Source organism: Chrysemys picta, chromosome 2 (genome assembly GCF_011386835.1).
Source record: "Chrysemys picta bellii isolate R12L10 chromosome 2, ASM1138683v2, whole genome shotgun sequence".
In the NCBI taxonomy this organism is placed as follows: domain Eukaryota; kingdom Metazoa; phylum Chordata; order Testudines; family Emydidae; genus Chrysemys; species Chrysemys picta.
This window is the reverse complement of record NC_088792.1, coordinates 114,150,415-114,168,779: the sequence shown is the minus strand read 5'-3', so window position 1 is coordinate 114,168,779 and position 18,365 is coordinate 114,150,415. Positions and strand designations below refer to the sequence as shown.

General features: G+C 41.8%; 1 protein-coding gene across 6 annotated transcripts in view; it reads left to right on the top strand.

Moving 5' to 3' along the window:
- Positions 1–18,365, top strand: part of PTPN3 (protein tyrosine phosphatase non-receptor type 3) — a 341,924-nt gene that overhangs the window by 297,779 nt on the left and 25,780 nt on the right. For all 6 annotated transcript variants that reach the window (XM_008169326.4, XM_065584007.1, XM_065584011.1 and 3 more), the window contains 3 exons: positions 6,297–6,387; positions 6,664–6,725; positions 12,881–13,027. In XM_008169326.4, the coding sequence (XP_008167548.4) occupies positions 6,297–6,387; positions 6,664–6,725; positions 12,881–13,027 (300 nt within the window). The remainder of the gene's footprint in view (positions 1–6,296; positions 6,388–6,663; positions 6,726–12,880; positions 13,028–18,365) is intronic.

Sequence of the window (18,365 nt, the reverse complement as noted above, 5' to 3'; positions counted from 1 at the left end):
AGACAGAGGTGAGCACACTATCTATAAGGCTATGTTAATACTGCACTCTTCTTTCAGCAGTGTGTAGAGTATTTACTCAGGGTAGCCCCATTAGCATGGGTTTAAGGAGCAGTGTAGACAATGAGGCACAGCTGAGGTGGATAGAGTACAGACACACCTAAACGGTATAGCTGTGTTCCCAAGTACATACCCTATATGGCTTTCTACTCTCACCCAAGTTGTGCCATCCCAACTCTACACAGTAAAAATAGCAGTAGTGTCCCACTGCCTCTCAGCTGCTGGAGCCTTTCCCCACCACAGGGAAAGATTTCGTCAGCTCCCCACCACTAGAGCTTTCCCCCACTGCAGATAAGGAAGGACTCCAGCAGTGGGGAAAGTCTCCGCCAGCTCCCCACTGCCAGACTCTTCCTTCCTCTGCCTCCCTCCTGCCAGAGCCTTTCACTGACATGTGTAGCTACACACCACAGTGTGGCCGCAGCTTGCTTTTTGTTTGACGTGTAGCTACTCATACCTAGTGCCCTGCGTGGATACAACATTTATATCCACAGATATAAAACAGGCACCGGGCTCACCAGCAGCTGTCCCTGGTCACACTAGTGTGTGCAAGTGTTTCACAAGTTCCCCATAGGAATCCCTTCTTTGCAGCGGCGTGCGCCTCCTGTCTGGGAGCTTGCGAGCCACTTTAACATGCTACTGTGACCAGGGACAGCTGCTGGTGATCCTGGTGCCCACCCAGTGGGCAGGGCTGGGGGCAGTATAGCCACACCGGAGGAGCTGCCTGGGCTGGACGCTGGCTCCTGCCAGCGGCGGCCCGACATGCTGCTGCTTTTGTCGCTGCGGTTCCTGGTAGAGCCCTGCAGCTCCGCAGATATCCACATCCGCAGATATAAATGTTGTATCCGCACAGGGTTCTACACATATCTTACACTGCACCGAAAAGTGGTGTGTAGTGGAGACATGGCCCTACTAAGTGGACTACTTCATTTTGCACTAGCTGAATTTTATTATCTCCAGAGAGAGAGAGAGAGCATTGCATTATTCCAAGAAGACAGTAATTGCCAGGATCAGTTTTCCATTTTTGAAAAACAGAACCACATATGTTTACTTCAGACTTCTGGTAGTTCCCCAGTTCTCCAGGAATTTTTTGAAAATAGTCAGTGGTTCCTTAGCCAGTTCTTTAACTCTAGGATGCAAATTAATTAGTATATATCATAGACTTAATAACCTATTAAAATTCAGTTTTAAAAGTCTGTTTTTAAATTATGGGCTCATAAAACACCTATAAAATATAAAATTCTATACGAGTTCTATACGTTTACCCCAATGTTGTGGGGAGGGGAAATGGAGAAGAAAAAATTTCTAAAACTGTCCTTTGATATATTCAGTATGTGACGGAATGAGGGAAATGTGGAGTTTGCAATGGCAACCATTGCTAATAGGCTCTGGTTTCTTATAATAGCTAAGCAGATCTTCAAATACGATGTGATAAAACAGAAAGCCATTCTTGTACCTGCTGTGCTTAGAAATTCTCTCTGGTGAGTGGACTTTAACATAATACATTTTAAGCCGGGAAGGACTCTGAAAACTCAAAGCTGAGATCTTAACATTAATAATATCTTTGTCTTCCACTAAAAGCACAAATTGCTAATCAAACCAAAAGCTGAACCTAAATTTTAATTGCTGCAAGTATTTAAAAAATGTACTAACTAGGTCTCTTCCCATGTGAGTTTTTCCCCTGCTTATGCTGTTCAAACTGAAAATGTGTTGCAAACTGTGATACTGAGTATCAGGATTCAGTTAACCTTATAGAGGAACTAATTTTCAACACATGCTTTTGGTAACCACAGATTTTTATGTAAAAAGATATTCTGTCAGCATCCTGTTGCTTTTACTCTATTTGTGTATGGAATCTTATATTAAAGACTATATTATTTTAAAATGGCAAGATACATTAAGCTCTTTGGAAGAATTAAAATTCCCCAAAATTCCTCATGATATAATAGGGATTAGATTATTAAACCTTCTTTTGCTTAGAAGAGGTAAAAGTAGAGTTGGGGGTGGGGGATGGAAATTAAGTATGTAGTGTGTGTATATATTGTGACAGACCCAGACCAGTGGGGTAGAGGAGTCTGGTAGAGGGCAAATATACTGGTCACTGGATGAGTAGTTTTCTGTTCCCTGAGTGACCAGAGCAGGGGCTGCACTAGAGTAATCAGGAACCTGCTAGAACCAGTTAAGGCAGGCAGGCTAATTAGGACACCTGGAGCCAATTAAGAAGCTGCTAGAATCAATTAAGGCAGGCTAATCAGGGCACCTGGGTTTTAAAAGGAGCTCACTTCAGTTTGTGGTGCGAGTGTGAGCAGCTGGGAGCAAGAGGCGCAAGGAGCTGAGAGTGACAGGGTGTGCTGCTGGAGGACTGAGAAGCACAAGCATTATCAGACACCAGGAGGAAGGTCCTGTGGTGAGAATAAGGAAGATGTTTGGAGGAGGCCATGGGGAAGTAGCCCAGGGAGTTGTAGCTGTCATGCAGCTGTTACAGGAGCCACTATAGACAGCTACAGTCCACAGGGCCCTGGGCTGAAACCCGGAGTACAGGGCGGGCCCGGGTTCCCCCCAGACCTCCCAATTGACCTGGACTGTGGGTTCTCCCAGAGGGGAAGGTCTCTGGGCTATTCCCCAACCCACATGGTGAATCTCTGAGGCAAGAAAATCCACCAATAAGCGCAGCACCCACCAAGATAGAGGAGGAACTTTGTCACAATATACATTGTGCTTTGTAAGCAGATATTCATTTTAAGATAAGTTAATTCTGTTGACTTGAAGGAAATAAAGACTTAAGCTTGAGCTGTTCACTTGTTCTGCCAAGTAATGACAGGGCGAAATTTTTAAGACCTTCAGGCCTAAAAGTTTGTGGGCTGTTTTCCTTATAAATAATTCTCAGTGCCTCTACAACATTGAAGAGAACATAAAGATGAAATAAGACTATGGCCCCTGTAAAACAGAATAATATTTCAATACCCTTTACAGGAAGCAGATTTTTGTTAAGATCATTGTAAAAGGTAGTAAGTAGACTTTGCCTTAATAATACTGTAATAATACTTAATAGAACTGTGAAGGAGGATAAATTGATAATCATAAAAGGTATAAGCCAATTAAGTTATGCATTTCTTAGGAACTTGAAAATTGTTTCTCTCATATTATATTAGGGTTGTCAATTAATCGCAGTTAACTCACATGATAACTCAAAAAAATTAATCACAATTAATCGCACGGTTAAACAATAGAATATCAATTGAAATGTGTTAACTATTTTTGGATTTTTTCTACATTTTCACATATTTATTTAAATTACAACATAGACTACAAAGTGTACATTGCTCACTTTATATTCTATTTTATTACAAATATTTGCACTGTAAAAATGATAAAAGAAACAGTATTTTTAGTTCACCTCATACAAGTAGTGTAGTGCGATCTCTTTATCATGAAAGTGCAATTCACAAATGTAGATTTTTTTTTTGTTACATAACTGCACTCAAAAACAAAACAATGTAAAACTTTGGAGCCTACAAATCCACTCAGTCCTACTTTTCGTTCAGCCAATCACTAAGACAAACACGTTTGTTTACACTTATGGGAGAAAATGCTGCGGCTTCTTATTTACAATGTCACCAGAAAGTGAGAAGAAACATTTGCATGGGACTTTTGTAGCTGGCATTACAAGGTCTTTACATGCCAGATATGCTAAACATTCATAAGCCCCTTCATGCTTCAGCCACCGTTCCAGAGGACATGCTTCCATGCTGATGATGCTCATTAAAAAAAGAAAAGCATTAATTACATTTCTGACTGAACTCTGTAGGGGAAAATTGTATGTTTCTGGCTCTATTTTACCCGCATTCTGCGATGTATTTCATGTTCTAGCAGTCTCGGATGATGATTCAGCGCATGTTGTTCATTTTAAGAACACTTTCACAGCAAATTTGACAAAACGCAAAGAAGGTACCAAAGTGAGATTTCTAAAGATAGCTACAGGACTCGACCCACTTTAGGTTTAAGAATCTAAAGTGCCTTCCAAAATGTGAGAGGGATGAGATATGGAGCATGCTTTCCAAAGTCTTAAAAGAGCAACACTCTGATGCGGAAACTACAGAACCCAAAACAACAACAACAAAAAATCAACCTTCTGCTGGTGGCATTTGACTCAGATAATAAAAATGTACATGCATCGGTCCACAGTGCTTTGGATTGTTATCGAGCAGAACCCGTCATCAGCATGTACACATGTCCTCTGGAATGGTGGTTGAAACATAAATGGATATATGAATCTTTAGCGTGTCTGGCATGTAAATATCTTTCGATGCCAGCTACAACAGTGCCATGCAAACACCTGTTCTTACTTTCATGTGACCTTGCATTATCTCCTGCAAATATAAATAAACTTATTTGAGCGATTGGCTGAACAAGAAATAGGACTGAGTGGACTTATAGGCTCTTAAGTTTTACATTGTTTTATTTTTGAATGCAGGATTTTTGGTACATAATTCTACATGTGAAAGTTCAACTTTCATGATAAAGAGATTGCACTACAGTACTTGTATTAGGTGAATTGAAAAATGCTATTTCTTTTGTTTTTTACAGTGCAAATATTAGTAATAAAAATACATATAACATGAGCACTGTCCACTTTGTATTCTGTGGTATAATTGAAATCAATATATTTGAAAATGTAGAAAACATCCACAAATATTTAAATAAATGGTATTCTATTATTGTTTAACAGTGCAATTAATTGTGATTAATTTTTTTAATTGCTTGACAGCCCTAATATTTATTTATTTTTAGTCGTGAGACATATAGATATATATGTTGCAAAATGAAGCTCTTGTATATCGAGACATGCCAAAACTACAGTCTCACACACAGTCATAACATTTTGTGGGTAGGTGGGGAGTTAAAAATTTAATTACTTAATCACATACAATTTTTCCCCGCGTAGACGCTATACCTTGGTCCATATTTTCCCTTGCCTCATTGTCTGTATGTCATCTATATAGGCCCACTGTGTTTTCATTTACACCATTATACAGTCATATTTATTCCAGATATGCCAGATAGAATTTGTTCCAAAAAAACACACAGATCTGCAAGACCCTGTTTAATTCACTGTTGAGGCCTCTATCCAACAAAGTATTTAAGCATATAAACGAGGGCTCTTTCATTGCAATGTGCTTGTATATTTTTAGTCGTACGTGTTAATGATATACAATGCCCCGGAAAGAGATAAAAAAGAGATTGTGAAGTTACATAGAGATTCTAAAAGTGCTTTGAGGATGCTGAGTGCACCTGGTGTGTGCACTAGTAAGACTATAAGACATGGTTACCAGAGGTTATGACCCCATACTCATCAGTATAGGTCTGAATTAGGGTTGATTTGTTGTCATGGACGCAATAAAAGAAGTCCATCATTTCTTGCACACGCAGCGTTTCAGAATTTTTTTCACTCTATCTCCCTGAAATAACTTTGCTTGCTCTTGCATGTTGGTTGTTCAGCACTATTCTCTAGGCTTTTTACACATCTCCCTTTCACAGCATACTGGACACCTCTTCTATTGTTAGCAAAAACTTCATTAATAAATTCCATATTTGAGTGTGTTACATTTGAAAAGCATGTTTTATGCTATTTGCATATGTCTAATGTGAATGGAATGTTGTTAATATCCTGCTATTAAGCTGTTTTTTTAAAAGCCACTTCAGAATTTCACAGCTAAAATGAGTAGACTTTGCCCCACCCTTCACACACACCCCCAAAGTCCATGGAAAATAGCAGTTTTAGTCTAGTAAGTTAACGTGTGCATGAATCTGCATTACTATTAATTCTGGGAAGTGCTAGTCTTCAGCAGTTACTTCTCTTCTGCTTTTTTATTGCCGTCTTCTTCCTTCCTCTATTTCTAACCCAACATTCTGCAATATTTATCATAAGACAAAGTAGATCTTGCCTGGGAACAGTCAATGACTCTCACACATTTCCTTGATTTTTCAGACATTCATGTACAGAAGATGATGGTCTAGCAATAATAGTAGGGTTTCTGTTCTTGTGGCTTTGGAATTTAAAAATCACCCTCACTTTAACTTTGTAGGCAGTGAAAAAGAGATGTCTTTCCCATTGCATAGTTGCTTTACATAAGTTTCTTTTAAAAGAAGATGCATTTACATGTGGATCTATTTAGTGTCTATCGTGTTTTTTGCCTAAGCAAATTCTTCAAAATGTTACCTCTTTCATATCTGTTTTGTAGCAACTTTATAGAAAAAAGCCAGGGCTGGCTGTTACGTGTGCAAAAATACCTCAAAATATGGACAAAAATCGATACAAAGATGTTCTACCTTGTGAGTATTAAGTACAAAATTTGACTGTTTTCTTTTAACACCTAAATAATGCTTTACATGTTATAAAACCACCACATTGAATTTTGCCATTACTGAATTTATTATATAATCAAAGTTTTGTAATTGTGCATCCATGTTACATTCTAAAACACTTCTATGCTTTGTTCATGTGCCTGTAATCCAAATGCCTGTGATCACTTGGTTATTTGACCTAATGAAAGGAGGTGATAATAAAGCATGCCATCCAGTTGTTAATTAATTTTTTTTTTAACATAGATGATGCCACACGGATAATATTGCAGGGAAACGAAGATTACATTAATGCGAATTATGTGAATGTAAGTTATACAGGCATCCATATTAATTATAGAAAGAAATGAATAATATAGCGGCCAAGTTATTTATTTATTTAATTCCAAAAAGCCTAACGTTTTGTTCACTGTAGCTTTAGGAGCTCATAAGTAGCTTAAAGTGCTTTGTTAGGAATGCAAATATTTATACTGGTGGACAGGAGGCTTAAACACATGGAAACCATTAGCAGATGTGCAGGGTTGTTTTTAATAAGGAAAAGCGGTTAGACAGTTTCATATATATTGCATCAATTTTAAGGCCAGTAATTTTGTGGATTTAATAATTAGTATTTGTCTAATAATGTATATCTAGGATTACAAGCACCTGCTGCCAGAGTGTTGCACTGGGGTAAGAAAAGGCTCTAGTAGGAGGAGGCACCGGGGAGGCAACATAACACTACAATGCTAAAAACAGCAGTGTAGACCTGGGAGGCACTGCTTGGGCATATAAAGAGCAGTGTAGGCTATATTCCCTGTGGGGTTCAGGTGTGTAGGACACTTGACTATACTCTACTCTCTTACACGGTGCCTCACCATCTACACTGCTATTTATAACTGTGCTCGCTGGGTGTGCAGTGGCTGTACTCTATGTTTCGCGGTAAGTGTAGACTCACTTTAAAAAGAATGAATGTTTCCCTCGTTGCACTTGTCTATATTTTTTCAGCATATTCTCAAGAGGGCTTGGGGCTCTGCCACTTAGAAATATGCAAGGGATGGTGTGCCAGCCAGACCAGTAGCTGGTCCCCAAACCTAGCATTCTCTTAAACATAAGATTTCAATAATGCCGTACTTCTTTGCATTCAAGAGGAAAAGGCTCTTTGTGCCTCCTTCCCACATTATTAAATTTACTCACTCAGTAAAGGGAAGGATATTTCTTACAACCTTGTAAATAAACCTCCCTTAATGTGTTACTCAGTGTGAGGGCATTTCAAAGCTTTCTTGCCAAGAGCTACAGTCTGACCTGAGTATGCTTTAGTATTCAACAACTTAAGGGTGGTTCAGAAGCTTCCCAAGACATTGATAAATGATAACTTTGTTTCAAACGCTCCAAGCCCTATGTATTGATACTTTCACTTTTTTGCCATCAATACAACACACACTATTTTCTAAATGATATCTTCATTTTAGGGTATGTCTACACTGCAGTCGGAGATTTGATTTGCATCTTGTGTAAACATACATGCACTCGCTTTAATCTAAACGGCGCGATAAAAATAGCAGTGAAGCTGTGACAACATGGGCTTCAGTATCGGTTAGAAATGCAAGTTTGTGCCCAGGGTCTCCAGGCAGGCTTGCACAGCCTGTGCTGAAGACCGTACTGCCATGAACAACCACACAATCTAGGGCAGGTGATCCCCCTTTGAGTCAACATTACACATCAATTTACTGTAACTATAAGCAGTCTGCAATGCATGCTCACATTCTTTACCTCTGATTAGGAGCAAGACCATCAAAGTACTGAAAGACAACATCACTTGCATGTTTTATATAAATGGTCAAGGAGGAGCAAGGTCACACTCCCTTTGCACTGAAGCACTGAGATATGAAACTGGTGCATCCATCATAACATCAACATATCAGCTACCTGTCTACCAGGATGTCAGAGTACCACAGCAGATGCACTAAGCAGAAAATTCTCTCAGGACCACAAGTGGGAAATATATCAGACACTGGGGTTTCCCAAGTATAGACCTTTTTGCTACAGCCCAGAATGCCAAGTGTCCACAATTCTGCTCACGAGCAGGATTGGGCTCCAAATCTCTAGGAGTTACTTTCCTCATCAAATGGGGTGTGCTTCTGCTTACGCGTTGCCCCCTCTTCCCTTCATATCCAGGGTAATACATAAGATAAAGGCCAAACAATCCGGAGTCATCTTGATAACTCCCACATGGCCCAGACAAACTTGGTTCCCTTACCTGTTGCAGATGGTGGTATGCCCACCACTCGCTCTTCCTCCTCTTCCATATCTCTGGTCTCAGGATGCAGGCCAGGTTCACCACCTGAACCTAGAGATCCTCCACCTGAAGGCATGGTTCCTCCATGGTTCCAGGACAATGAAATAACCTATTCGGAAGATGTAAGGGACATACTATTAAATAGCAGAAGGTCGACTACACGTTATACTTACCTGCACAAATGGAAGAGATTCCACATAAGGTACCAGAATCGGCAAGCCATGGCTATTACTTCCCCTTGCCACTGGTACTAGATTATATAGTGGAGCTAAAGAAATCAGGACTATCATCGAGCTCACTTAGAGTACACCTGGCAGCCATCACAGGTTTCCATCACAAAGTTCATGGGTTCTCAGTTTTCACCCATCTTATCACTAAATGGTTCCACAGGGAACCATTTGAAACCTTTATCCTGAAATACGAGTTCCCACCCCACCCTGGGACCTTAACCTTGTACTACACTGCCTCATTGGTCCCCCATTCGAACCCAGGGGAACATGTTCACTCATGCACCTATCGATGAAGGTGGTCTTCTTCGTCGCCATCACATCCGCACAATGAGTGGGAGAACTAGGGGCTGTCAGGGCTGGCTCCAGGCACCAGTGCAGCAAGCAGGCGCCTGGGGTGACCAACGGAAAGGGACGGCACATCCGGTCTTCAGCGGCAATTCGGCGGCGGGTCCCTCAGTCCCTCTCGGGGGGGAAGGATCTGCCACCGAATTGCCGCCGAAAAACGAAGCGGCGGCGGTAGAGCTGCCGCCGAAGTGCCGCCGATTTTTTTTGTTTTTCTTTCCCCGCTTGGGGCGGCAAAAACGCTGGAGCCGGCCCTGGGGGCTGTCATGGCATACCCCCCATATACAATTTTATTTAAAGACCAGGTCACTTTAAGACCACCCTCTAAATTTGTACCCAAAATACCTTCCTCATTCCATCTGAACCAACCTATCCACCTCCCGTCTTTCTTCCCTAAACCTCATGAGAACAAACGAGAGGCAGTGTTCCACACTCTAGATGTCAGACGGGCATTAGCATTCTATCCTGAAAGGACTAAACTTTCAGGAAGTCACCCAAGCTATTTCTTTCTGTTACGGAAAGGTCGAAAGGATCAGCCATATCTAAGCAGAGGATTTCCAGGCATGTTCACCTTTGCTACTGTCAACATGATCTGCAACCCCCACCGGGAATTTGAACATGCTCCAGCAGATCGCTCTTCACTTCAGTAGCCTTCCTGAACAATGTGTCCATCCGGACATCTGTAAAGTAGCCACCTGGTCATCAGCCCATACCTTCACAGAGCACTATGCAATTGAGCAAGGCTCGACCTCAGATGCTTTGTTATAGGATTAGCTATTTTATCATTGCATACAGATCCAGCTCCAAAGACCCATCCTTTCAGCTAGGGATACTGCTCTATAGTCACCTAAAGTGGAGCACCCACAGGGATAGCTCAAAGAAGAGAGGATTACTCGCCTTGTGCAGTAACTGAGGTTCTTTGTGATGTGTGCCTTCAGCTTCTGAGGCACATGGCCGTGGGCACATCTGTGATAGCTCTTGCCAAACTTTGCATGAAATGCCTCCAATCATGCTTCAGTTCAATTTACAGACCGAACAAAGACAAACTCCTATGTATGCCCACCAAAAGCAAACCGTCCTGGCAAACCCTGCATGGGAATCCTGTTTGTGCATTCTTCTCCAATTACTACTTCTCACCACTGATGCATCCCTCATAGGATGGGGCGCACATCTCAACGATCTCACAGTGCAGGGCAGATGGTCTCCATCTGAGATGTGCCTTCACATCAATGTACTCAAGCTCAGAGTGGTCAGGAACGCATGTGCTCATTTCCTTTTGCTGATCAGAGGTATGCACACAAAGGTCATGACGGACAACATAGCATGCATGTATTACTTAAACCATCAAGACGGCATTACTTACAGAGACCGTGCAATCCAGCCCTCAAATATCTGCCAGACATTGTCTTCAGCTTGCCCTCCCTTTGAATGAAAGCACTAAAGCTATGGAACTGGTGCATTTCCCACAATGTTACAATATCAGCGGCTTACCTGCCAGTACACAACATGACAGTGGACAGTCTCCCCTGCAAATTCCCACGTGACCGAGAGAGAGAGAGATGCAGTGGTATTCCATGACACATTCTGACAATAGGATCTCAATCTAGTATTAAAAGAAGTGACTAGATTTCCCTTTGAACCCCTGGCCACTTGTTCTTTAATTCATCTTTCCATGAAGGTGTTCCTGATCACCATTATCTCGGCAAGAAGGCTAGAGGAGATAACAGCCGTGATGGCATATCCACCCTTCACAGTGGTTTTCTTCGACAAAGTCACGCTGAGACCACATCCAAAGTTCACCCCAAAGTGACTTCTGCATTTCACGTGAACCAACTCATTCACCTTTCTACCTTTTATCCCAAACATCACCAGGATAATAGGGAAGCCATCCTCCATACACTCAACGTAAGGAGCCTTGTATTTGGAGAGGACAAGAATTTTTAGAAAATCCTGAGACTCTTCCTCTGCATCGCAGACAGGTCTACAGGCACATGATTTCAGCTCAGAGGCTCTCTAAATGGGCCTCAAACTCTATCAAGCTCTGTTATCAGATTCGCAATTTAGCACTTCCATCTGTAATCCGCACACATTCTACGAGATTGATTTCCTCGTCCATCACCTTCTCCAAGGGTATCCCTATATCAGAAATCTTCAGAGCTGCTACCTGGGCATCTGCACATACATTTGCCTAACACTATGCCATCGTGGGGGACTCTGCTGTAGACGCCACATTCAGTGCCACAATACTGTCATCCATCACAGGCCCGACTCTGAAGCCCCAGCCTCCAGTAGGGCATACTTCTCAGGAGTCACCTACAATGGAGCACTCGTAGGGACACTATTCAAAGAAGAAGTAATTACCTTGTGCAGTAACAATGGTTCTTCAAGATGTGTCCCCCTTGGGTGCTCCATGAACCATCCTCCTCCCCTCTACTTCAGAGTTCTCATCATACGCTCTGTGGTAGAGAAGTAACTGAGGAGGGTTTGCCCGTTCAACGCTGGATAGTCTTATGGCAGACCACAAGGTGGGGGTGGGCCAAATGGACACTTCTACCAAAATTCTCCAATCAGCAGCACAGGGACACAGATACACCTGCAGTGGAGTCCACAAACCAAACTCCACCTACTTGAGACGCCAAAAAGTGATTCTACTCTCTTAGCAGATATGCATAATGTCCATCTCCTTTCTCATTTGCTCTGATTAGCAATGAAATAATCAAGTTGGCACTTAAATCGTCATAATTAGATTTCAGAGTTAATCGCATATTGAAATGAACAGAGTCAGTTTATATTTCTCTGAGAGTAATTATTTAAGGCTACTCCAGATTTGGGCCACCTCACTGCATCAGTTCACCTTTTGAAGGTTTTCTTTTTCAACCATGAGAGAGAGAGACATTTTTAATAAATGATCATATATATTCTGGATCACAAGAAGACATTCTCCAGATAAATTTACCAGTTTATCAAACCACCACATATCAGCACAGTTTGACCCCTGCAACTGGGTTTTAGGTCATGAATGGGAAAAGTGTTGAGAACTGCTGCTGTAGTTTACATTTCTAGCAGTTGAGAAGCTAAATATAGAGGGTAAATGTTGGGAAGCGGAAGAAAACGTGAGATTTTTTTGTAAGTATATTTTTTCTTTTAAAATGTGGGAGGAATAGTATAGAATTATAGGTTGTAAAATTGTACAACAGGATAAGTAAAACATTTTCAGGAGAATTCAAAATATCTGCCTGTTGAGAGTAAATTTAGCAAGTCAGTACATAACCTTTCATTTTAGATTAAGTTGTAATGATTTGTATGCTACACTTATTAGTTTGTAAAGGGCTTCAAGGATCTGAGTGAGTTTATAACTAGGTTTCATTGTTGTGTAGAAAAATAATTTAATAGAAATTGCTGTGTTTCAGCATGTGATTTTGGTCCATTTTAAATTAGTAATCAAATATTGTGATATTCTGTAAAATATTTAAAGTGAACTTGTTAATCTTGTTACTCAAATTGTTTCTTTAAAATTCCTTCAGCAGATCATCTTTGTGAAAGTTATTTTAAACAAGAAAACAATATTACATTGGGCATTTGAGTAATGAGATTAAGGTGTTTTTTCTCCTGACAGATGGAAATTCCGTCAGCTGGCATTGTGAACAGATATATCGCCACTCAAGGTCCTCTTCCACATACCTGCGCACATTTCTGGCAGGTAGTCTGGGATCATAGGTTATCGCTGATCATCATGTTGACAACCCTCACCGAACGAGGACGGGTAAGCCTGTATATCCACTCTTGAAGCTTGCAGTTCACATCAGTCCCGAAGTAATTAAACATTTATGTCTAAATTGTGTTTTGGTCTTGGCTATTGAAACTGGTTTATATTGAAATCCTTTCTGCTAAAGAAGCTTGTGTATCTTCCTTCCTTTTTGAACTTTGTTTCTTATCCCCTCTCCTGAATAAATAACTCTGCAACAGTTAGGCCTGCTGCTTGTTTCCTGCCACTCTGTGTGTGAAAATGTATAAAATATTAGAATGGCAGATTCTGATACCTGCTTTTCTGAAAACATCATGTGAGAGGAGTTAGAGAATGCCCTCTAAAGCATATAGCCAAAATTTAGTCCAGTTAAATTACTTATGTTGTTGAGAATCTGTGAAAAAATATTTTGACTCCTTTCTTAAAACTGCTTTGAAGAATCTGTTAGAGAATCGATTTACTAAATTATGGTTTTGAAATCAGTTCATAGACTCTTCAAGTCATAGGAAATCCAAAAGTGCAAATATTTCTATATCCAGTGTACAATATATTTGCTCTCTAATTTATCATATGCATGAGGTGAAAAATCCCTTTACCTCTAAAACAGTGGTTCCCAAACTTTTTCAGAGAGCGAGGCCACAGTCAGGAGCAGGGCCCCGAAGCTGTGGCTGGGAGTGAAGCTGGGACTGGGGGTGGGGCCAGAGCCGAGTGGAGCTGGGATCGGAGTGTGGGCTGGGTGGCACTCCCTCGACACCCCCTGAAGGGGTTGGCCCAGGATCTGCCATGCACCCCTGAATGGTCTCACGCCCCACAGTTTGGGGACCACTGTTCTAAAAAATGACCAGCTAGTGCAGCGGTGGGCAAACTTTTTGGCCCAAGGGCCACATCTGAGTATGGAAATTGTATGGTGGACCAGGAATGCTCACAAAATTGGGGGTTGGGGGTGCAGGGCAGGGTGAGGGCTCTGGCTGGGGCTAGGGATGAGGGTTTGGGGATACAGGAGTGTGCTCCGGGCTGGGACTGAGGTGTTCGGAGGGAGGGAGGGGGATCAGGGCTGGGGCAAGGAGTTGGAGTGCAGGAGGGGGTCAGGGGTGCAGGCTCCAGGCGGCGCTTACCTCAAGCAGTTCCCAGAAGCAGCGGCATGTCCCCCCTCCGGCTTCTACAGGGAGGTGCGGCCAGGTGGCTCTGTGCGCTGTCCGGTCTGCAGACGCCACCCCTGCAGCTCCGATGGGCCACGGGAGCTCGAGGGCCAGATTAAAACGTCTGGAGAGCCGGATGCAGCCCCCGGGCCATAGTTTGCCCACCCCTGAGCTAGTGAATGGATGACATATAAACTTGCTGTGTTTAAGGATTCGGAGGCAGATCAAATGAGGAGCACTGCTCTGAGTAGTAAAGGTTCTTCTTTGAGTGCGTGTTCTGTCCATTCCATGCTAGGTGTGTGCACGCCACGTGCACACTTGCCGGAGATTTTTCCCTTAGTGGTATCTGTAGGACCAGCTCTAGCGTCCTCTGGAGCCATGCATCTATGCACCGGCATAAGGAGCCCTGCCAGCCTTGCACCTCTCAGTTCCTATTTACTACCCATGACAATTGCCTGGAACTATCCTTCTTGCTCTTGCAAGGCTTCTTTCCCAATGGTTTGAACTTTTCTGTCATATATTGCAGAGTTATTGTAGTTAGTGTATATAGTTCTTCGTGTCCATTCCATAACCCATCCTCCTACCCCTCTGTCAGAGTTACTGGCAAGAAGGAAGTGAGAGAGTGCGGGCACATACGCGCACAGCTCCAGAGGGCACTAGAGCCAGTCCTACGGATACCACTAACGGTAAAATCTCTGGCAACTGTTTATGTGGCACACTCACATCTAGCATGGAATGGACATTAGCAACACATGTCAAAGAACAGTAGTTATGAAAGGTTAGTAACTGTTTTTTTCTGGCATCTGGGAGGTGGGACAGATCGTGACTTTTGCCTGCCTTCCTACTGATAGAAATCCTCCTCAACCGTTAGCTGTGTTCCCAAAGTAAACTCTCAATGCACTGTCAATTCCTGAAACTGACATTCTGGTTGGGAATCTGGTTTGGGAGCTGGTTTATTTGGGAGTGAATATTTGGAGGTTCAATTTAAGACACTGATTGGGAAGTAAGTGAGAGCAGCTGAAGGAAGGCAGGGAAGTTCGAGCAGACTTATAAATTCTGAAGACAGAGTTAAGAGTTTGTTCTTCAATTCCTTAGTGAGGACAAGTCCTTAAAGCCGTAAGGGTTAAGGCATGATCCTTAGGTACAGTTAAGTATACACAGCCATTCACAGAAGCATAATTAAAAACCTTAACTCTGGCAACAGTTGTTTCGCCATCTCAAAGAGCAATTTTGGATTTGTGACACTTTTTAGCAAGGACAAAGTTTTATTACAACTAGTATAAATACAGTAACAAAGGTATTGAATATGTCAGTGATGGCCACCCATTCACTGAACTAAGAATGGGTCCCGTAGAAAAAAAATTGTATGTAACCATACCATAATAGTAGGTGACTGTATCATAATGCGTACACACACGGGGTTGGGGGCTGGGGCAAATTAAGGTTGCCTGGGCAACCTTAAATTGGCATTTCCCAACTTCTGAGTGCTTGATTTCACAACCATCATCTTTCAGATATAATTTCCAAGTTTCTTAAAAAACAAACAAAAGACAGAAATAACATGTTAAACCATTTAGACCCCTAGCTTAGGTCACCAGTAGCTTCTGCACCTTTAAATCCAAAGCACGGATCTCCATTGCCTGAGCTAACGGAATAACTGGTAAGATTGCTCTCCTTTTTGTGAACCAAACACTTGAAGGGGATGAGAGACACATTTAGCCAATGGGTTTCACAGGTATGTAGTGGCAGCTGAGAAATGTAGACACTCGGGACACCTGTGTTCAGTTCCAGGTTCTGGAAGAGTGTGCTCCCTAGTTCCCCCTTCCTTTGCTGCCCCCTTCTTCCCATGTCTCCCCCTTTTTCCACACTCCTCTGCCTTCTGGTTAGGTGGCTTCCTCCTTGTCCAGGCTGCCTACAGCAGGAAGAGTGCAGGACAATCTCCCTGCTCTTAGTTATGATGCCTGGCACCCAGCTGTCCAGAGGAGCCATTGTAAAGAAAGTACTGCAAGCCCTGGGCTGTAGAATGCCCAGTGCAGATGGAATCTTCACAGAATTCAGCTGCCAAACTCTAACCAGTCTCCGCTGAGCATGTGTGAACTGCGACTTTTTGGGGGCCTGTAAGTTAGCCAAATTTGGGCAATTTTTTTGGTTACAAAAAGCACATCTGACACCAAGACCACCCCATGCTAAATTACAAGCCCTCCCTTGAAGCACAGAGGCACTAACCTCAATGAAATATCTGTACGTTTTTTTTTAACATGGGCAAAATGTATTTCCTGTCATTTCATTTTCAGAAATGACTGAATTATTTCAGTTGAAATTAAAAAAATAAAAGCCTGAGGCAAGCAGTCAATGTGAAATATTTTAATTCTAATAGTTAAAGTTTGGCAAAGTTATAAGCAACTGAAAGCAGAGTCTTATATTGGAAAGGGTGAGGGAACTTAACTATAAGTGGCACTAAAAACTTCACCTGTAATATTTTAACATATAAAATATAGTTACATTATAAATTATATATATTCTATCTATGTGCGTGGATAGAGAGCACCAAATTGACACATACTGAAATGTAACACTGTTGTTGTAAATCCTACTTCATTGTTTTAATGGATCAAATAGAAATAAGTTATTGGGTTGTCTGCCCTCCAGTTGCTTGCATGTTCTCATCACTACAACTCAGTCAGGCTTCTCCAGACAGTCAGAAATTGCATTCGTAAATACAATTTCCAGCTTTTTAGACTAAGATGATTTCAGGCCACACACAACTGTCTTGCATGTCCCCAGGTATTTTGGTAGTGCTTCTTTGATGGGCACAATGGAGGAGGACCTTGCAAAGCATTTAGATTTATTCTGTTTCTGTCTGTTAAAATGATGGCAGTTAATTACAGATATCTACAAGGTGAAAATATGTTTAAACAGATTAGATATTTCTTTACTGAAGCCTGAGATATTCAAGGAATGTCTCACCAGCATAGTTTTTCAGTACAGTGTTTTCCATGGCACTTAATCCCTTCGATTAGATGGGTGGTGACACTACACTCCTTCTGTCATTCATGCTGCTCCAGCCATTAAACACCATTGCCCTTCAGACAGAGATAGAACCCAGGAGTCCTGATTCCAACTTTCTATTTCTTTCTACCAAATAGTTGTGTAACTTGCTGCCTAAATGTGCATCCCATCCCTCCCTAGAGGCTGGACTGCAAAAAAAATAAGATAATCCTGTAGCTTCAAGGGTAAAGATCTGTGTGGGAATATGAAGGTCCAGAATTCAGACCCTTCTGACAACCTGTGTGTGAGGGTGCATAGGAGGGGGGTCCTTATGACTGCATTTGATGGAATTTGTTGATTTTTTTAAACTAGCTTATTTAATTTACACAATGAGAAAAAAGCCTTTTCTCATGGTGTTATCGTTAAAAACCTTTATAAATGTCACTTATGGCATGACATACAACAAACCACAGGTGTTCCACATTTCTATAGTTTGTCACTCATTGTGATTGCTTGTATCACACACTGGCAAGCCTGACTGTTGAACCCCTCTGGGCCACAGACGGCAACTTTCACTTTCCTGTATCAACAGGAGTGATTTTGGCCCTTGGTTCCTAAATTCAGCCTGTAAATTGAGGCATAATTAATCATTTACGGGGAGGATTTTTTTCCAGTTCAGTCTTACATGTTTCACTTCAAAAAGAAATATTCATATGTTCAACAACTGACACACTCTCATTTCCATGAACCAAAGTTGCTCATCAGTTTTTCCAGTTTCTTAACTCAGTTTTCCCCGTCAGGCATGAAGGATGATTCTTTTCAGATACCCCAATCATTATATCTGAATATGCCTCTGCTAGTTTTCTTACACAATCCTCATGATCAACATTTATAAACCCCGTTCTGATTTTAATGATTTTACATTAAAAAATATGAAGAATGATCATGTGGAGAAACCAAGAGAATTTTTCATGTAATGCATTGGTATGAAAAATTAAAATAGGCACAACTCCTAGTGGCATGGAATATGATATCTGGTAATGCTCACTCCACTAGCCAGGGTGCATCTTTGATGGAGGTGAAGGAGTATCTTTTTCCTTTCCTTCTCTGAGTGAAAGGAGAAAAATGGAGATCGAAAGCAGGAGCAACTGAGGCAGTGCTACTGGTGCTTCCCCAGCTCCCCCTTCCTCTCCCTGCTCCATGCATGTATGAGGGATGGGAAGGGTGAT